The 22292-nt window shown below is 39.4% G+C and overlaps 1 protein-coding gene across 1 annotated transcript in view; it reads left to right on the top strand.

The window, feature by feature from the left end:
• Positions 1 to 14398, top strand: part of ARHGEF26 (Rho guanine nucleotide exchange factor 26) — a 126056-nt gene extending 111658 nt beyond the window's left edge. The window contains exons 13-15 of the mRNA XM_012774383.3: positions 10061 to 10128; positions 11391 to 11495; positions 12261 to 14398. Coding sequence (XP_012629837.1) covers positions 10061 to 10128; positions 11391 to 11495; positions 12261 to 12403 — 316 coding nt within the window. The 3' untranslated portion in view covers positions 12404 to 14398. The remainder of the gene's footprint in view (positions 1 to 10060; positions 10129 to 11390; positions 11496 to 12260) is intronic.
• The last annotated feature ends 7894 nt before the right edge of the window (positions 14399 to 22292 follow it).

Raw genomic sequence — 22292 nt, 5'->3', positions numbered from 1 at the left:
GTATCCCAGGTTATGCCCCTGTGTTTGCTGCTCTGGGGAGGAGAGCTTGAGTGGATGTGTCGCTTGCTGGTCTGAGAGGTGACCAGCAAGAGACACACCCAAGGCTGGGGCTGAAGGAGGACATTACTTGAACTCTAAAAGTGATTCAAACTCCTTGGCCAGTGAAAACAAAACTAGACTTCCTTGATGCAAGGGAACATCTCTTAAAAACGGAATTTAATATGCCTGAGCTTTGGATTTTATGTGATGTTAGGCATGAGAAAGATTTAAACACTTTGGAGATTAGTGCTTGTCCGGACATTCTAGAAAATTCTCAGAAACTCTGAGAGACTTCCTTTTTCTCATATGATTAGCAATGGTGAAAATATTGTTGGTTTTGTCTTGTGTTTTCTTTTTCCCTGTTTACAAGGATGGTTTGTTCTTTACTCAGGCCTTGCCAACATCTCAGCAGAGCTTTTCCTAACTGTTTCATTTATAATTTATGTAATCTCCACCACTTGTTTCTTAGATTATTCGAAGAGAGTAGGAAGTAAACTGGCATGTCTAGTTCTTTTCACACTGAGGCTAGATCCTTTCCTGGGACATTCTGTAGTATTTGTTTCAGCCTCTTGCCTTTTAATCTTTGCATAGACTGAATGGATGTTGGTTTCCTCAACCAGACATTCTCTCAGAATACTTAATTATGTCACCCATAAACCCATGGGTATGACTCATATTTGTAGTTCTTTAATTAATATTGAGAGTACATTCCAGAAGGGGCAGAGGTCTCCTTGGGTACAGAAGGAGTGATGCTCTCATTTTCCTCACTCTTCCTGCCCCTACCCTGAATTGCAGTTGAGAAGTAAATAAGTGGTTATATGATATAAGATAGCATTGGTGTTGAAAGAAAATATGTTACAGCTAAAGATCACTTTCCTTAAAAACATAATTGGCTGTTTAAAAGCCTAGCAAATTGTCACATGCTGTGTTTAGAAATATGCAGGTCAGCTCTGGGCTACCTGGTTTTGATCGATCAAAGTTTTGTTCTGTGTAGAAAGTGTTCTTTGCTTCTAAGATTTGTGAAATGTATCGATGAGTATATGTCTTTTAGGTTTTTCTCTTTTATGTTTTGTTTGGTTAATATGGTCCATTGGCAATCTAGCTGAGAAAACGAGGCTTTCACTACCACTCTGGCCTTGAGTAGCTGCAGAACTTCATACCAGTCAGGTGTATTCTTTGGCTACTTATTTCTTGACCTGAAAAAAGAATAGGTGTCACACCTACACCTAAATATTAATATTTACCTTTTTGAAAAACTGTCATTGGTAGAGGCCACCTGGGTATATAAAAAATGTAAAATCAGCAGTAGGAGGGGTACAGCTGTTTAGCACAAGGAAAATTTAACTTCATAAGACAATGAAATTGTGGAAGAACAGATCAGTGGCTTTGATGACATGAAGAATGCAGACATGCTCACCAGAAGGAAATGGGGCAAACACTTAGTGAGCATCTGGGATGTGCCAGGCACTGAGCCAGCTATAGAACCTAAAGAAGGGACCCATGAGTGCTCCTAGAGAAGGATAGAATTTCAGAGCTGAAGGAAGCATAGAGGTAAGGTGACTGGACATCTCCATTTCCCCAGAATCAATAGTTCATGTCTATTATCCTAGCAAAATTATGAATAGCACTCTTTTTGACTCTCAAAATATTCTTGTTTAGACAATAAAATATGTGATGACCCTAATTATGTATAATAATTATAATGCTATAATATATAATTATATTATAAAATAAATATTATAAAACATCATATAATTATAAATATATACATATAATGATATACATAGCCCAACTCTCTTATTTTTATCCCCATGTAAAATGAGACTCACAATGGCGAAGTCATTTGCCTCAAGCCATATAGGAAGTGAGTTATCGTCAAAGCTGGAACTAAACCTGGCCCTTCTGACCATCCAGCCCTCTTTCTGGTAACAAATTTTAATCTTCTTACTGAGATGCCGCCAACCAGTAGTCTGTTTCACCCCCACCCTTCTGCTCAATTTAGCCTTCTTCTGAATTTAGAAATCCAAAAGTTTTCCAGGAAAACTCCAGGAAGTCAGGTGCTATTAAATATGAAAAACTACTAAAATAGGGTATTTTTGAAAGTCCATAGACTCTAAAAAGGTACAAGTTTGTGAAAACCCAGATGATAAATTTAGAGTGTCATATGGTTTGGAATATTTTATAATTAAATTTCAAATAAATATTGCATCCCAAGAATTATTTTCCGCTTGAAACTTCCTTTTTGTTCCTTTGCCTGTGTTTTTCCCACTTCCTGCAATGCCCTCCTTAGGTCTCGTTGAATTGCCAGACGTCACTTCTCTGAGGGCCCACATCAAGTCTGTTGTCTGCTGAGAAACCTCTCAGTACTTCTCGGAGCAGTCTCGTCCCTGAGAATTCCGAGTGCTGGCCGTGTGTGTCACTCTTGTTAATTCATTTTTTCCCATTATGTTTTCTGTCTAATCTGTCCTCCGTTGTATTATTCCTGACTCCCAACCCACTCTTAAGTCTCCTCTTTCCCTTTACAGAACTTTGCAAGAGACTGGCCCTTTCTTCATTTATTAATTAATTCAGTGAATTTTTACTGGACACTTTCATCCTGTCAAGTGCTATTCTAAGAGCTGGGATGTAGCAGTGAACAGTACAGAAACCAGATCCTTACTGTGAGGGTTATATTCAAGTGAGGAACCTATCTACCTGTGCTTCCTGCCCTCAGGGAGGGTGACTATGAGTGGGAGTGAGTTTCTGCCAGTCAGCCTGGGCAAATGGCCTATAGTGAGCTGGGACAGAGGGAAAGCATTTCTTCTTGATCCAATTAGAAATAAAAAGATCACTTTAGGTATTGGTAAGTGCAACAAAGATCATAAAGCTGGTGATGTGATCTGGAGTGTTAAATGTTGGGGGACATATGTACTCTGATTTAAATGGGACAGAAAGACTTCTGAGGAAGTGACACTTGAACCAAGTCCTCAGTGACAAAAAGGAGTCAACCCTTGGGAAAATGTAGAGCCAGAATCTTCTAGGCAAAGGAAACAGCAAGTGTAAAACTCCCAAAGCAACTGGGCACGGTGCCTCACACCTGTGATCTCAGCATATTGGGAGGCTGAGGAGGGAGGATTGTTTTGAGTCCAGGAGTTGGAGACCAGCCTGAGCAGCGTAGTGAAACCTCTTCTCTACAAAAAATAGAAAAATTAGCTAGGCATGGTGGTACACATCTGTAGTCCCAGCTACTCGGGAGGCTGAGGCAGGAGGATCACTTGAGCCCAGGAGAGGTTTCGGTGAGCTATGAATATGCCACTGCACTCTACCCAGGCATCAGAGAGAGATCCTGTCTCAAAAACTAAACACAAATGAACAGACAAAAAAAAAAAACTCCTAAGGAAACAGTTTGAAGTTGTCAAACTTGGCTTGCACATGGCAAATGTGGTAGGAGCAGAATAAACCAGAGAGAGGGTGGGCGCTCCGAGGGCAGCGAGGGCCAGATCATGTAACAGCAGAGCTGTTCCAGTGCTGGCTGTGGCTGTCAGACCTCAGGCCCTTACCAGCCCGGTATGAGCAAAGACAGTTAAAACCTACAGCAATTTCACAATTTTGATGCATCAAAGTGTGTGGTGATTTTAACAACAATTCATTTTTACTGTATTTCTGAAAACGCTTGGTCCCCAGTGGGTTGGGGGATGGGGACTGTTTCTCCACCACAGATATTTTGCGAAGCTCTGATTTAGAGCATATGAGCCATCGTAGGAAGCTCCACCGATGATGGGGTAAGGGTGGTTGGTGGGTGGGGCAGAAGTTTCAGGGAGAACAGTTAGGATTGGAGGAGTCGAGGGGAGTCCTGATGCGGGCTTGGACCACCGTATAGCAGAGAAGGTAGAAATGTTATATTTTAGAGACAACAACAACAGGACCAACTGATGATGAGTTGGGGTGGTGGTAAGTGAGAGAAAGGAACGGGTGATGCTTTAGATTTTTGGCTCGGGCAGCTGGCGCCGTATGCTGAGTTACTCCTTGACCATCTGTGATACGGCTTCTTCCTCTGCCACCCTGTTGAGGCCTCTCCGTCGGATTAATGGTGGCTTCCCGGTTTCACATCCAGCAGTCCAATCTCCCTCTTTCCTTACCTCTATTATTGTTTAATCTTGCCGACCATCCAGCTCTCTCACATCAAACCCCTTCTTGAGATTGTCCTTCCTCAGCCTCTCATTTGTGCTCTCTCGGTTTGCTCTCTCCGCCTGTAACCCGTGCGCCTTCTCCTTCTCTTCAGAAATGCTGCCCGTCTGAAACCAGCCGTCACAGCCCCCGCTGCTTTCCTCGCATCCCCGTGTCTGTGAAACATCCCGCTGATACCTTTGACGTCCCCCAGTCTGGAGACTTGGTGCCGTCTCCGATGCTTCTGTGTGAAAACAGATCCATCATCTGCCTGGTCTTCCTGTGCGAAAATTTGTTGCATCTTTGCACACGTTTCCATTCCACTGCCTCCTTGGCAAGTCGCCATGTCACTTGTGTTTTCGAGCCCTCTTCATAGCCTCCTGACCATTCTCCTCCTCTCTCCTCAGTCCTGCACTGTTCTATGCCTAATCCCCAAACTCAGCTACGGTTGTGTCTTTTCTTTGTACACAGCAGGTTCCTGATATATATTTTGGGGATTGACCCATAATTAATATAATTAGTTTTTCCTATGTCCAAGACAAGGTAGAACACAGAAAATCCTATATATAAAATATAAAATTCTATATAGGGTAGAAGGTAGCCACGTGTAGGGAAATACTGCTTCCTATCAGTCTCTATTCACTGTCCTTTTTGTTGCTGCTGGAGCAAATTTTCCCCAAATTCCACTTGTTTTTCAGCTTTTGCTATTAAGGATGGGCTCAGATGTTTTTTCAGATATACATCTAAGTCACTATACTGTTAAATCTGTTTGTCACACAGACCCTAACTCAATTTATTGTTAATGAGACAATAGTCTTAAAAATACAAAAGCTTACTCTTTATAAGAGGACAAAGGAAGAATGTTTTACCACTGTCAAGAGGAATGTGGGAGCCCAAGAGACCCCTTTGTCTGCCTTCATTAAAATGAAGCCCAGACAGCTGCAGCTGGCTCAGGCGACAGGCTGTGGCAAGTGGCATCCTTGGCTTCCTGCACTTGCAATAGAATTTGGATGTCATTTAGGTCTAGTGTATATACTGTGATGAGGCATCTAGGACGTGTTCAGTGAACGTGAATTTTCTTCTCCCATTGTATTTAGTTATAGGATCTGATCATCTTAAACCATGATCAAAGATGCTTCTCAAAATTACTTCTCACAAAGAGAGCTAGAAGCCATTTAATGAATGTGGTTGGTGCTGTCAACCACCCAGACAGCCAGTTCCTAGGCTTCCTGATAAAGGGGCATTGTTTGCAGGCAACCTTTGAGCGCTTCCTGCTTCTGTTAATGATTTAATTAACAAGAATAAATGAGATGGAATAAAATTGTAAATAGTATCTCTGACATAGTCATATATTTCATCCTTTAAGAAAAATCACATCATTCCTTGAATCCTTGAAGGGGAATTTTTTTTTTCTCTTTTTAAATAAAGCATAAGTAATAAATTTAAAAAATTTTTTAAAAAATCCCAATATAAAGAGGAGAGTTTACATGAAAAAAAAAAACAAAAACGTATTTATTGCAGGTTACAGAGTTTTTTCCTTGTCGAATCTGGACTCTAAATCCAATAATAATCTTTTACATTTGTATAGAGCTTATGACAGTGCTTGATCTTATGTGATCCCCATCACGGACCCCAACAGAACAGGAGGGAGGTGATAGGATCAGTTTTATCGGCTAGAAAACAGATAATTGACCACATTAAAGATTAACTGAAGGATTCTGTCCCAGACTTTAGGCCTGAGTTACTTAATATGATAAACAAGAAATAATGAATTTAAACTATACAACATGTCACAAAATCCTACATTTTAGAACTCTTTTAGTAAGCATAGGGATATTACTTTGTTTTGGTTGGATTTTTAAAATTAGTTAAGTTGAGCTGGTATCCAGTTTTCTAAAGCCTTGTCTCAGCATTTATAATAACTTTTTTTGTTATGCTGTGGGTTTTCTTTCATGGATCAGTTTTTTTTAAACTAATCGAGTTGAATTGGATGTGTGAGGGAATGAACATGAACTACCATCTTCACAATCCCACTCCTTATGAAGGCTTGAGGGGCTTTTTTTCAAAGGCCATGAGTGTGGAAGTTTCGAAAGGAACCACAGGTAAATTGGTAGGCTGTGAGAACGAACACAGAAAGAAGGTAACTGGTCAAATGCCATTTTAGGAGAGACAAAAGGAAGGTTAAAGAGCACCTAAGGTCTCTGCACTTCTGTTAAGAAATCAGGGAAACCCTATCAGCAAAGAAGTCCTCAGCAGGAGTCCTATTCTGTGAGGTCTCATTTGCAGTCCTGCCTCCATGGTATTTCAAAGCCTGCTTTCTACTTTCTCAGTTTATTATCTGTCTTTTCTAGCAGATCTCTGGATTCAATGAAAAGTTGAACTTTGCTGTATTTTTGACCTGTCTGCAAATAAGATTAAACCTATTGTGCTTAATGATATGAGAGGCAGGACAAGATGCTACCACAGCTGAGTAGGGAACCGCTGAGACATCATTTCACACCATGCATAGAGGATTTGGGGATTATCAAAGGGCTGCATTTATAGATAGTTAAGTTAATAGAGTCTTTTCTCAACTTAGTTTTCTTTCTCTACCTGGGTCAGGTGTATTTTAGTAGAGTGATCCGTCTAAGCACCCTGCACGCTGTATTTGGCTTTTGTGCGTGTTTTCTGCTCTGTCTTCTCCTTCATACTGAGGGCTGTGAAGAGCAAGGGACTCTACTTTATTCTCTTTGCACCCCGGCCTAGCACAAGGCCTGTGCAGAGTGAGTGTTGGTTGACAGAAGGAGGGGTCCAGTGAGCCTTGGAAGGTGATACACTTCAGGTCACCATCAGTACAGCCCTGGTTATTCTGTCACTTTGGGCAAAGGGAAAAGTTCATGAACTGGGTGTGCCGTAGACTGTAAATTCATCTCGATTGTTTCATATCATTCCTGGGGAAAATAGATGTCTGTGAGTGAGCCCTGGACTTGATATCTAAATTTAATAACCAGTCTATGCCCTGGTTTTCCTTGGCCTTGTAATTCTGTCTTACAAATGAGTCTGGTCCCTGCCTTAGAGATGTAGTGCTTGCTGCTCCACGGTGGGGGCTTGGGGGCTCCTTGGCAGGGCTCTTGGAAGCCCCAGGGGAAGTCCTGCGGTTTTGACAGCATCTAAGAGGGGGTGGGACTGTCTCAATTGAAGCAGTTTCAAGCAGCGGCTCCTTTCAGCGAGGGCAACAAGGAGCGTCTTGTTCTATCCTCTGGAGTCCCTGTGAGGGGCCGCCGTGTCTAAGGGATGCCATTAGCATCCAGGCAGCATGCCACGGGAGTGAAAGATTTCATCTGGACTTCTGGAAACTGGCGGCAGGGTGAAGCCGCTGCTGAAACTGGCCACTCGATGCCAGAGACGGGCCTTGGGCAAGAAGATCTGCTTCTCTGGTTCCGCAGGGCTCTAAAGTGCTCCAGGAAGACAGCAGCATGGGCCATGTAAAGATGGCAGTGGTGATCCAGGGCTGGTATGGCATATAGGGACACAAATCAATCATTTTAGATTTCTCTTGGTGAGCTACTCTTCCGTCTGTAAGGCATTTCAGTTTTCAGTTGGCTTAGCACTTTGGAAATTCCAGTTGAACCTGAGGAAAAAATAGATTTATCCCAACAAAGAGATGACATAAATATTTGTGTTTGCTTGGGGATTATTTTAAAGGAAGTTGTGCTTTACTCATTTCTTATAAAACCATTGTAAAGCCCTTTATCCTCTATTAGAGAGAGACAAAGTTTTAAAAAGCAAGACAATGTCATCAGTTTCTGCATAACTTGTGCATATTACTGTTTGACAAGCCCGCTTGACCAGGGCCCAGCCTCCTTTCATTCTTCGAAATGTCTGTCTTTCAGGATACCATGGTTTCCACCCTTTCTGCCTTCTCCTATTATTTTGTAAGCACTTCCTAGAAAACACTACCTCTTCGATCCTAGACTGCCTGGGAACAGGTACTTAACACTCCAAACTTGCTTCATTCTTTGAAAAACATGGAAATAACAATGGTAATATTTTGTCTCCAAGATTGTTGTAAAGATTAGATTAGGTGATACTTGCAAATTCCTTAATACTATACTTGACACATAAGTGCTTCATGATATTATTTAGAACATGAACTAATTCCTGCCCTCCCAGGGTTTATGGCCTGGTGAGAGAAGCAGACAAGTCAGTAAGTGATTGGGGCTCAGTGTGCAGTGAGTGATACGATTCATTCGTTGGCAACCGTGTACTGAGCCCCTGTTATGTGTCAGGTGTGTTCTAGAGACAGATAATGCGGTGAAGCAAGTAGATAAGATGCCTGCCTGCATGAGGCTTGCTGTGGCCCAGCAGTGTGATAGAGCTACGCAGAGGGGGGCCCTGGAACAGGAGTGTCAGAGTGGGCTGGAGATGGAAGGTGGGCTTACAGTCAGAGGAGGCCACCTGAAGGAGGTGAGACTTGGGTTTTCAGTATTGAGTGGACACGTTGAACAAAAGTAGCCAAATACAAAAGCATATATGCTATAAGATTTCATTTTTCTTAAAGTACAAAAGAGGCAAGATTAATTTATTATAGTGGAAATCAGAATAACAGTTAACTTGGGACAGAGATTATTTATTGGAAAGGGACAAAAGGGAATTGCCTGGAGCGCCTATATCTTGATCTGGCAGCGCGTGTATGTGGGTATGTGTAAGTAAACACAGGACTGAATACACTTACAATTAACACAGATTATTTTATGTGTGGTACTAATTTAAAAAAAATTTAATGGCAAAAATGAGGAGGCATAGCTGAGTAGAAACAGAGGGAAAGGACAGCAAAGGCTGTGGCCCAGGGTGCGCCCACTCTGCTTGGATGGAGAGATGACGTGGGGAGAAGATGGGGTGACAGTGAGGAGCATCTTAGATGCAGGCTGTTGTGAGAGGAGAGATTTTTTTCAAGTGTTGGGCATAGAGGTATTTTTTCTTAAGAAAGTGGAGTGGAAACTGGCTTTGGTTTGAGTCACTTACCTCGGAACTACTGTCTTCGCATCCTTCAAACTGGCTTTTGGGAGGATTATGTGAAATAGTGGATGTCTAGCCCCGTGTCCGACATGGAGTATGGGTTTAAGGAATGTTCCTTAAGATATTTAAAAGTGTGTGTATGTGGTTCATTTAATTAATTGCAGTCCTCATACTTGATTCTTGATAAAATACTGGGCTGTGTTGTAGAGCAGTGCTTGTGTATCTGAAACTTTTGATGCTTTAATTATTTTATTTCATGTAAATAGCTTAGTATTGTATAAAAAGTCTTGTTTTTTTTTTTTAAGTTTTTTCCTCTGTACTGATTAAACCATTTCTAGCGAGAACAATCTAAAAATGGTCAAAGAATTTGCTTCAATAAGGTTCATATTCGGCAAAATTAGTTGCATGAGAGATGAGATAGCTTTAAATATGTCAAGTTTCTCATCTTATCCAAAATGGTTTGAGTGTGTGGGAAGGGAAGGGGAAAAAGCAGAGAAAGTTCTTTAGGTAGGATTTTTTTTTTAAATGAAATTTACCTTTTTGAAATGTTAAACATCAGAATGTGAGTGTGCTAAATATTTTTTTTGTGGTTATAGTGTGTTAGTGTAATTAGCTCTTTATTAAATTTTAAACTGCCATATGACAAAAGATTCATTCAGAATCTTTTGACAGTGATGACTAATTTTCTGCCTATTTAAAATTTCCCAGATTATCATTTTTAAATAACTCTTACCCTTGTTTTGAAGGCCAGCCCCATACCTCTCTGGAAAACCTCTCCTGGTTTCTGGGAATGGCTTTGCACTGGCCATCTAGAACATTCTTCATTCTGTATCTAAGCACCTGGAATCTCTCAGATGGCTCTGTCCTTTGTGTTTAGGAGTGAAAGGGCCCGCTGGATAACCGCCCTGGGACACAGCAGCGGGAAGCAGACTACTGACCGAACCTGTAAGTTGCCTTGAGGGGACGCCCGCTTTGGAACATGGAGAGACTCTGCCCCCTGCCGGACGCTCAGTTATTAACGCGTTACACAACCACAATACTTGGTTTATAAATTAAACTCTAAGGTTTCCTTCCTTCTGCCTTACGCCAGAACTGTGTGATCCCTGCTTTGGAAGTCAGGGAGTCTGAATCCAAACCTAGGGTGAAGTTCTGTGTTGTGTAAACATGGAAAATCATTGCTTAGCCTTCCCAAGTTTGCTTAATCACCTGCAAGTCAGTTGCAACACAGAATTATTGTGAATATTAAGTTAAATAAGATATGTTGAAAGCCCTATTTGAACTGCAAAACTCTTACATTTTTACCTGCAATTTATTAATGAGCAATTGTTGCATGTTTAAGGTTTCTGCATACTGTCAGTCTGAATCTAAGCTGAAAAGTATTTTTAACCTAAAAGAAAGTTACTTAACCATTCTTTTTGACCTTTTAAGAAAATGTATTTTATTCTTCTAGAGAACCAGGGATGGGTGCAGTAAGGGTGATGTCATGTGCTCATTAGCTCCCTAACTTTGATGCTATGCTTCTTTGGGTGATTCTAGTTGGAAGGTCAAATCCAAAGAATTAGGACAGCAAAACTGATTATCCTAGAGCACTCAAAAAACATACCTTTTAAGCTTAGGATCAAAGCCAAAGTGATAGGTTTGAAAGGTCCCTAAAATCAAGTTTTATTTTAAAAAACGAAGTAAGAAATCACGCATTAGCATTTTGGGTGAACGCTAATATTTCTTTTAAGCTTTTGGTTGGATCTCCTTTTATTGCTAAACCTCTTCAGCAGCTTTCAAGCACTGCTATTGGGATGAAGAAACATCCCAGATGAGAGCAAGAGAACCGAGTCTGCTGCAGATTTTGTTACCATTTGCACATCCATGGCACATCACTGACTTTTTTTTGCCTTGGTTTCCCTAGGCATGATGGCTGTTTTCTGTGTGACATGGCTAATGACTCTTGATCAAGGCTGTTATTAAGGGAATTCATGCATCACAAAAGGCCTCTCAAATCTGAGAGTTCCAAGGAATAGAGTTCCTAGAAAAGTAACCAAGTAAGAGAGTTCTTAGAAAGATTTTCTGTTTCTTGATAGAAGCCCAACTTGTTTCTTTCAATGCCAGCCCTGAATTGCACAGAAAGGCTGAGTAAATGTACATTATTGGTTTATACACATTTTGTTTTTCCTCTGCTACTGGAAACTTACTGTGCCCTTTTTCCATTGCAGTACTGACCCAGGTGGAAATCATTAGGTCATTTACTGCCAAGCAGCCAGATGAACTCTCCCTGCAGGTGGCGGACGTGGTCCTCATTTATCAGCGTGTCAGTGATGGTGAGTGGGAGCGTTCTCCTGGGACACTCATGGTCCAGGATTCAGGACGCCATAGACCTGAAGAGTCTCATTTTGTCATTAACGCCTGTGTACCAAATTCTGATGCATTAATGTTTGTGGTCACATGAACTGATTTCTCATCTCTAAGGTGAATTTTGCTTCTTTTCCGTTCTTATTCCTTTCTCTCTTTCCAAAGACTTCATTTCCTAAAGCAGTGGCTTCTCAGAAGCCAAAGATGACTTAGAGAGGCGCTTTGGGGACTTTGAATTGAAAACTGTTCTCAACAACCTCTTCTCCTTGTGTGCCTTCCCTCTGGATTTCTCATATGTACCTGACTCTTGTCTATCTGCACTTTGTCATTTATCCACACTTTTGTTTTTGAATATGCACGCAGTCACATATTTGTTATTCAAAAGAGAACCATGAAGTTTTCTTTCCTTCCTAGTCTTCCATTGGCCTTGTTCTTTCAAAAAAATTTTTCCCCTGTTGCCCTTACCCAGAGGATCCCCTTACCCAGCTCAACCCAAGCTTATATACTCCCTCAGGCTCCTCCTGTCAGGCCCTTCTGCTCAGTGTTCTGTCCCTGGTATGTCATGCCTTCCCCCTTGAAACCTTTCCTTGTCCCATTTCTCTCTTCTCACCTGTATTATCCATAGCATCCTCGATGCTGTCTCTCAACTTTTTGCATGTCCTCCTTGGAGCCTGGCACAGTAAAGATTCCTCCAAATACTCGTTGCTTTATGTAGACTCTGTTCATTTTTGCAGGATGGTATGAGGGGGAACGACTGCGAGATGGAGAAAGGGGCTGGTTTCCTATGGAATGTGCCAAGGAGATAACGTGCCAAGCTACGATTGATAAGAATGTGGAGAGAATGGGACGCTTGCTAGGACTGGAGACCAACGTGTAGCCTCTCAGATGGCCTTTTGTTACTGCAAGATTTGCACTACATCTGGTGGGCTGGTTGGTTCTGGGCTGGTTTTATTGTTAATTTTTTCACAGCCTATTTAATTAAAAGAATGAAAACACTCACCTTTAAGCTTGCCAGGTTGTTCTGTTCTCTCAGGAGAACAGCTACTGGATACAGTTCGGTTTTTGTGTAACCACTCCCTTGCAGATTCCTTTAGGTGCACAGAATTGCTGAGTAGTCCACTTCAGGGATCAGACAGTCTCAGCTCCTAGTTTCACCATGTTCTGGCATAAAACATGTATATAAGATTCTGTATCCTGGTTTTCTCTACCCTCACTTCACTAAGGCTACTTACTATTCCTCCTTAAACATCTTCTTTTATATGGTTCTCCCAGTATAAGGTTTTATGTCTTTAAGGCATGTTCAATTTTATAAATATTTTTCCTGCTTCTTATTTTTTACACTTGATTCTAATGCTATGTTAATTTCTAAAAGAACTGGTAGAGTTCAGAAGGTAAGCTGTTATGTTTTTCTAAACCTCTTCCCAGGAAAGGGACATTGACACTTGAATTTTTGCCACCTTTTCCCTCATTAGATGGTAAGGAGCCTTACTTAAAGGATTTTTCTTTTAATCCATCTCACCCCATATTGGTCTTAGATAAGTATAGACTAATAAACCTAAGCTACTTTAAATAACATAAAATTTAGGTCGTTCGCATGTTTGAGAAAATCCTGAGCATAGCCTAGGGGACCTACTTTTTAAAATATTCCCAAATGAGCTGATAAAAACCTGACATGAAGCAGCTTTGCCTTCAATAATGCAGGGTTTTCAACTGTTCTTACTCCAGTTTCCAAATAGGAAATTAGCTGGAACACTGTAACAATCTCAAGGAAGGGAAATTAGGCCTTAAAGGGTATCAAGAAACCTTTTGACCTTAGTGGGAATCCATTCTATAATATTTGTACTAAAGGTCATCCTTGCTGTATTTGGGGTCTCTCTTAACTGTGAGTTTCTGTAGATCTTTATTTCTTCCACTAGTGGAAGGAGAGAGAAAAATTATTTTAATAGTTTCATAGAGTTAATGAGGGTTTGGAAGATTGAGAGGGGGCAAATGATTTTTACAGGCAGCTATATGCCTTCTGTACTCCATTCTCTTTGACAAAGGGGTAAAACCTGGCAATGTGTACATTGTTGGAAGACTCAGATCAATGTATGACATGTCCTGCTACCATCTGCTACCTGGCTACCCAAGACATAAGGTTAAGAAGTCCAGTGCTCTGGCTCACACACCCAGCACCCTGCCACCTCAGCAGCCAGCCAGTGTGATTTCCCTTGAGGCTTCTCACCCTCAGATTGTGCATTGCTCTTGCCCAGTGCATATTTTTGGTTGTAAAAGACATTCCTGGCCCTGAGTTCCTGGAGGTCTGGGCAAGTATGTTAATGAAGTAATGGCAGTGGACCACAGAAAAGGGTCTGCAAAACAAGAAGTCTGTCTCCTCTTTAATAGTGTCACAGACTTTTTACAGGAGAGGCTAACAAGTCGTAATTTAAACTAATATCACATTTTCTTTAGGAAGGAAGGTAAATTTGTTGCTTGCAAGGGAATAATTTTATATTATTTTTGCTAATACCCAGTGGAAGCTAAAAAGCAATTATGTGAATCCTGTGAATTAATTTATAAGTAGAGATGTTAAACAGCTTTGGGAATGTACACACCTTATAAATGGAAGCCTTATTTAGCGAGATCAATATTGTTATTAAAGCGTTTGTTCTTATGTGGCAGGTATTTAACACATCCACGTTTAATTTCAACCGTGTTGTTTTAACATGACAGTATTTTTTTCAAATGTAGTTCAGTTGCTATGAACACCTTCTCTGAATTGTATAGTGACTTCATTTGTGAAGAACAAAAATGTTCATTGTTGTCCCAATAAACTGAGACTGTTTGTACACTTTTGGCAAAATATGTGAATTTATAAAGATTTTGTATATACTTGCCTTTTTGTGTTGGTGTGATTTAATTTACTCTAGATTGTTTACAGTTAAGCGTACAGTTCCTGGATTTTTGGTCAAATCAGAGTTCTACTTAAAAGGTACCTGTAGCTAACACTGCAGGGGACTAATCTTTTCTTCTTGGGTATATACTAGCATCAGCTGCCCTAAAAAACCAGAACATTTTTAAGAGATGGGCCATGCTGTTGCTTTTCATAGTTGCCACAAAAATGTAGGACTGAATAGCTTAAATAGTGCACAGTTCCCTCACTGCTGTTTGTCCCCTGGAGCATATCTTATCATTAATTTTGGTCACCTAGTATCTGAACCTTTGTGCTCGTGAAATTTCTCTACCTTGTGAATCTTGGTGAAAGACAAAGAATGATTCCTATGTTAGTTTTCTATTGCAGCATAACAAATTACCACAAACTTAATGGCGTTAGTGGCTTAAAATAACACCCATTTATTATCTCACAGTTCTATAGTCAGAAGTTTAGGATGGCATGACTAGGTTCTCTGCTTAGGGTTTCAAAAGGCTGAAATCAAAGTGTTTGAGGACGGCTTTCTCATCTGGAGCTTGGTGTCTTCTTTCTAGCTCATTTCTGTTATTGGCAGAATTCACTTCATTTTGGTTATAGAACAGGGGAACCCTACTTGCTTGCTGGCTGTCAGCTGGGTGGTGCTTCTAGAAGCCATTTGTATTCCTTACCATGGAGCTTCTTCCTTCTTCAAGGCAGTAATGATATAATGACTCCTTTTCTCACTCAGAATCTCTCTGACTGGACTCCCTCTTATGCTACCAGTAGGAGAAAACTCTGCTTTTAAAGAACTTATATAAATAGGTTAGACTCATGGAATTTTCTCCCCTGTGATTAACACAAAATCAACTAATTTGGGACCTTCATTAGACCTGCAAAATTCCTTTGCCGTGCAATATAGAATAATCACAGATGTAATACAGGGAAGGGTGGAGATCGGAGGCCATCTTAGAATTCTGCCTACACCACCCTGTATAAAACCTTAAAATGCAAGATACGTAGTTTCTCAGCATTCCTTGCAGCTAAGATACAGCAACGTAATAGGAAACACCAATCAGATACCTCTGTCTTGGAATACACCAATCAAAGACATCTTTGCTCAGTTTTCACCCAAGCTAATGATGGGAGAGGAAAGAGATAAGGAGTCCCATCTTGGAAGTAGCAAGATGTATCATCCTCTTTGCTTCATCCTCCATCTGAAACTGCTGCTGCATTTTCCCTGGGCTTTGAGAAGCAGCAGAGAGGCAGAGCTAATTGGTGGACTTGCAGTGCTAAATAATCCAGGTCAGAGTTTAGTACCTACCATTAATAATCTTTGTTGTGGATTGGGTCCCAAAGGGGCTTACTCTGGAGTGAAAGAATGAACCTGAAAGACCTAAAGCTTTGTTTTCTGGGCTTCTAGTATATTAAAGTCCTGACAGAAGGAAATAAAATCTCTCTCTGGAGGAAGCTAGCACCAATCATCTTATTTCTCAATTGTTTCTAAAAGCAAATTATTCAAATTGAAGGTTCAGTGAACACTCTGAGACGTGGCATTGTGATATGGAAGAAACAGACTCTAGATACAAAAGTCATCTAGAATATATAAAAAGTATATCTCAATACAAACATAAAATAATTGTCTTTGCTACGTTTATGGAGATAAAGCCAAATTTTAAAATGCAATACAAAACTAGAATGCAATGCAAAATGCAATGCAAAAACTAGAATGCAATACAAAACTAAAATGCAATACAAAATGTTAATGACAACAAACTGATACATTTTTTGTAGCAACTACAAAAAATGATAAAGAATTTAAAAAACACAACCAATTAGAAATTATGGAACTAAGTTTAAAACCAATTAGAATAAGAGTTAAAAGAGATTGGGGAGCTGGAAATGAGGTTAGAAGATACTACTCACAAAGAATCATGGAGGGAGGAGACATGGAGAATGCAAGGAAATTGGGGTCCCAGAAAAGGAGATTGCCCCTGCTCCCCTCCTGCCCCTGGACCTGCCAGGCTGGGGCCCCTGGGGCAGGAATGTCTGTGGGACTCAGCCAGTTCCTTCCAGGCCCTGCCCCTAGGGACAGCGGTACCCTGGCACCGTCCTGCTGCAGACGCTGGGACCAAGATCAGCCCGGGCCCAGCACTGGTGCATGTCACCACGGTGGGCCTCAGTGTCCTGTCCAGAGACATCTCTCCTCCCTGTTCACTTCCAGGGTCAGGGCAGGGTATCTAAAGAACTCCAGGGTCACCTGTCTCATCTTCTGCCAGCATGTGCCTGTGACGTCTCCCTCACTGAGCCCTTGGTCCCTGGGGCCCGTTCCCGAACCCTGAAGTCTTCTTGGGCTAGACTGCGAAGGTGCTGCCCTGCGCCTTGTGTGTGCCTCTGCCTGCCTTGCCCCCCGTCCCTGCCCTGGCCTGCTGTCCTGACCAGGAGCTAAGTGCCTATTTTGTGCAACCACTTACCTTTTCTTTGGAAAACCTGTTCTCAGGAAGGATCTGATAAACTCATTCACTCTCAGGAAAAAAAAAAAAAAGGAAGCATTGGCAAGGGGGCTGTGCCATTATAACCATATTCTCACCAGTCATAGGATGCAGGCTGTCCCCAGAAAGGGGGAATGACCTTGAGTAAGACCTTCAGTGGTGGACAATTCCTGTAGAGGCTGATGGGTGGAGGCTGTTATCTGGTAGCACTCCCAGCACCTAAGGGAGGTCCTTCAGCCCTAAAGAGGGATTGGGGGGAACATCACAGCATTCACTACATGGAGCTATATCAATATTAGATAAAATGGTCTCTAAGATATGACTGGGGATAAAAAGAGTGCCTACATAGTGATGAATGTTTCATTTAATCAGGAAGATATAAATATTCTAGATACACATTCTCTCAATAATATGGTCTCAAACTATATGAAGCAAAAGTTGGCGGAAATATAAGAAATAAATCATAAGTCATAGCATGAGACTTCACAGCTCTTAGAATTTTATAGGAAAAGTAGATCAAATCAATAAAAATAAAAAATGTTAATGACAACAGTTTAACATAATGGGCATATATAGGATACTGCAATGATTTCAGCATATGCAGAATTTTCAAGCACATAAAATACTTACATTTGACTATTTCCTGGGCCATAAGATTCAACAAACTTTAAAGAACTGAAGTTATACAGAGAGAGTTCTTTGATTGCAACATAATTAGGTTAGAAATCAACAACAAAATTAAGAAATTACCCATTTATTTGGAAAGTTATAACCTAAATGTAAAATGCAAAACTATAAAATCCCTATGAGATGACACTGGAGAAGATATAGGTGACCTTGGATTTGGTAATGACTTTAGATATAAAACTATTAACAGTGCAATGTGTGAAAGAAAAAATTGGTAAGTGGAACCTGATTAACATTGAAAACTTCAATTCTGTGAAAGGCACTGTTAAGAGAATGAAAAGACAAGGTGCAGGAGGGAGGAAACAATTGAGTTGTTTTCTAATTATTTAAGAGTTCTCTGTATACTTTGGATTGCCAATTCTTTATCAATTATGTTTTGCAATTAGAAAACAACTCAATTTAAAAAACAGGTAAAGAACTGGACAGCTCACCAAAGACACACAGCTAGCAAATAAGCATATGAAAAGATGCTTAAGATTAGGGAATTACCAATGAAAACAATGAGATACTATTATATCCATTAGAATAAAACCTAAGACCTAAGACCCTGATAATACCAAATATTGATGATATGGAGCAACAGGAACTCTTTTTCATTGCTGGTGGGAATGCAAAATAACTTGGGAAGACAGTTTGGCAGTTTCTTTAAATTAGCATGCCTAACATATGATCCAACAGTCACATTCCTTAGTGTTTATCCAAATGAATTGAAAAATATGCCCACACAAAAACCTGCACATAAATGTTTATAGCAGCTTTATTCATAACTGTCAAACTTTGGAAGTAACCAAGATGTCCTTCAATAGCTTAATGGATAAACTGTTACATCTGTACAATGGAGTATTAACCAGCAATAAAAGAAATGAGTTATGGAGCCACAAGAAGACATGAAATAACCCTAACTACACATTGCTAAGTAAGTCAACCTGAAAAGGCAGCTACACACTTTATGACTCCAACTATATTGAAAAACCAAATTATGTAGACAGTGGTTGCCAGGGGTTCAAGGGGGAGTGAGGGAGGAATAGGTGGAGCACAAGGGATGTTTAGGGCAATGAAAGTATTCTATGTATGGTAATGATAGATACATGTCATTATACATTTGCCAAAATGTACAACACACAAAATAAACCCTAAACTATAGGCTTTAATTAATATTAAAGTATCAAAATGGCTTATCAATTGTAACAAATATGCCCTATAATGCAAGATGTTAATAATAGGGAAAACTGGTAGATGGGGTGAAGGGGTACATAGGAACTCTTTTGTTCAATATTTCTTTTGTTCAAATTGTGCCCAATTTTTCTGTAAAACTAAATGTGTTCTAAAAAAAACACAAAGAATTAAAAAAAAAAAAAATTGCTCAAGAAGTTTTTCCAAAAAGGAAATAACAGAAGGAAACTTGGAACATGAGGAATAAAGGAAGGACAGAATGGGTAAACATTTGGGTAAATATAATACACTATCCTTGAGTTTTTAAGATTATGTTAGATGGCTGAAAGCAAATTATATTGTCTACATGTATAGATGATTCTCAATGTATATAAAGGAAATATTTAAGAAAACTTATAAAGCAGAAAGGATAAATGTACCTAAATGGTAGTAAAGTTCTTACATTTCACTTTAAGTGTTGATACTAGTTGACTGTGATAAGTTACATATATATAGTGTAATCCTAAAGCAATCAAAAAAAAAAAAAACCTATACAAAGAGATATGCTAAAAAGCACAACAGACAAGGCAAAATGGAATACTAAAAAATTTCAGGTAACCCACAGGAAGGCAGGAAAAGAGAAAAAGAAATGGAAAAACAAAGAAAAAGAAAAAATAAAATGGCAGACAATTCTGCCATTTTATATCAATAAATATATTAAATTTAAGTGTCTAAATTTATTAAAGACATATGACAGATTTAAAAAATAACCTAAATATATGCTGTCTACTTGAAGCATTTCAAATACAAAGGCAGGTTTAGAATAAATGAATGGAAAAAAGATAAGCAAATACCAATCCAAAAAAAAGCTGGAGTGGTTATACTATACTATTATCAGATAAAGCAAACTTCAGATCACAGAGGGGAACACTATATAAAAATAAAGGGTCAATATGCCAAGAACACATTTAAAAGTTTCATCTCCAAACATTTGGAACAGCATACTCCTAAACAATTTAAGGATCAAACATATAAAGAAGGAAATAAAAAATATATTGAATGACATGAAAATACAAAATATCAAAACATGTAGAATGCTGCTAATTAGGGCTTAGAAAATTTATAGCACAAAATACTTATATTAGAAAAAGAGGGGCCAGGCACAGTGGCTCACACCTATAATCCTAGCACTCTGGGAGGCCTAGGTGGGAGGATCGTTTGAGCTCAGGAGTGCGAGACCAGCCTGAGTCCCATTTCCACTAAAAATAGAAACTAGCTGGCCAACTAAAAGTATATAGAAAAAATTAGCCAGTCATGGTGGCACATGCCTGTAGTCCCAGTTACTCGGGAGGCTCAGAAAGGATTGCTTGAGCCCAGAAGTTTGAGATTGGTGTGAGCTAGGCTGACACCATGGCACTCTAGCCTGGACAACAGAATGAGACTCAGTCTCAAGAAAAAAAAGGAAAAAAAAGAAAAAGAAAAAGAGAAATCTAAACTTTGACTTCAAGAACTAAAAATAAAGGACAAGATAAGCCCAGAGAAGCAAAATGAAACAAAGATGAATAGAAATCAATGAAATTGAAAACAAAAAGAAAAATCAATGAAACAAATAGGTAGTTCTTTGAAAAGATGCATATGATTGATATGTTCCAGCAAGACTGACAAAAACAAAAAGAGAGAAAACTAATTACCAATGTCAAAAATGAAAGAGATATTACACAGCCTACAGACATTAAAAAGATAATAAAGGGACATTACAAAAAACTTCATGCATAAATTTAAGAGCTTAGAAAAAATAGACTAATTCATTGAAAATTGCAAACTACCAAAACATTGAATAGTTCGGTAATTACTAAATAAATTCCCAATTTTAGAATTTCTGAAAAAGAAATCTCCAGGTACAAATGGTTTCATTGGAGAATTTTACTAAACGTTTAAAGAATTAACATCAATTCTACATTCTAGAAAATAGATGAGAAAGACACTAGGTTCCCAACTCATTTTGAGGCCACCATTACCTTACAAAAACTATAGACTTGTATCCCTTATAAACAGAAAGGCAAAAATCTTCAGCATAATATTGCCAAATCCTATGCAGCAATATATAAAAAGAATTACATGCTGAGACCAAGTGGGGTTTATTACAGGAATACAATGCTTGCTCAGTATTTGAAAAACAATCAATGTGACTGCTATGATTTGAATGTCTTCAAATTTTCACGTGTTGGTAACTTAATCCTCAAATTCATGTTGACTGGAAATGGGACATTTGGGAAGTAATTAAGCTTAGAAAGAGTAATTAGGATAGGGCCCCCATGATGGGAATGGCAGCTTTGTAAGAAGAGGCCTGAGCTGACATGCATGCTCCTGTCCTTTAGCCATCTGATGCCCTCTGCTATGTCATGATGCAGCAAAAAGGCCGTTGACAGATGCTAGCACCATGCTCTTGGACTTTAGAAATTTCTTTTCTTTATAAATCACCCAGTTTATGGTATTGTTATAGCAACGAAAAACAGACCAAGACAGCAATCCACCATATTAAAAAAAAAACTCATTTTGGTTATATCAACTCATGCAAAAAAGAATATTTGGAAAAACAGCAAACTAGGGCTAAAATTCATCTTTGATATTGTTTTATATCATTTTTCATCAGTATGAATACATACTTGTCAGTATAGGACATTTGATTCAAATTTATTAAACTGATTTAGATATTAATAGTATATTGGCCTCCCTTTATATTCTAACTTCAGACACCACAAAAATAATAGAGGTAGGTCTATCCCACCTTTGCCTGAAAAATCAAGAAAAAAATAGCTTCCAGAACTAAAAATAACCAAACTATCTAATTTAACAAGAGAAATAGCCATTAAGAGAACATGGGGTGAATGAAAGCTATGGAAAAGATTGACATATTTAAAATAACTACAGCTAGAAGGCCTAGAAAATCACTAAGGAATCACTATTTCATTAAAATTTTGTTAAAATGAATTTTATTCCTAATTAAGTTGTCTTCATTGTGTAAAAATAATATATCATGCAAGGACACAGAAATATACCATTCATTGTCTTCTTCTTGAAAAAAAGATCATTAAGACATGAATCAAATTTAAGAACTAGAAAGGGTAATCACAATTTAAAAAGAAGTTTCCTAATTGGCTTGATCCTATAATATGCAGGCAAGGTTGGCTATGCAGTGCTTCCATAATAGCTGTTTTCTTTAGCTCCCTTGGCTTTCCAAACATCAAGAAATATCTTTTTCTCATGCACTATTCATCACCTTGGTGGTGAATATGCAACCTCTTGTCATCATGACTACTTAAAACTGGTGCTTTCTCTTCTGGCACTTTATAACAATGGCTTAACTCTTTACACTGTACCAGCCAAGTCAAGAGTAGCACATCTGGACATTTTCAACATTAAGGAATATAAATAGGCCGGGCGCGGTGGCTCATGCCTGTAATCCTAGCTCTCTGGGAGGCCGAGGCGGGCGGATTGCTCAAGGTCAGGAGTTCAAAACCAGCCTGAGCAAGAGCGAGACCCCGTCT

This window comes from Microcebus murinus, chromosome 1, assembly GCF_040939455.1.
Source record: "Microcebus murinus isolate Inina chromosome 1, M.murinus_Inina_mat1.0, whole genome shotgun sequence".
NCBI lineage: Eukaryota > Metazoa > Chordata > Mammalia > Primates > Cheirogaleidae > Microcebus > Microcebus murinus.
The sequence above is the reverse complement of the archived record's forward strand: the minus strand, read 5'-3'. Positions and strand labels throughout refer to the sequence as shown.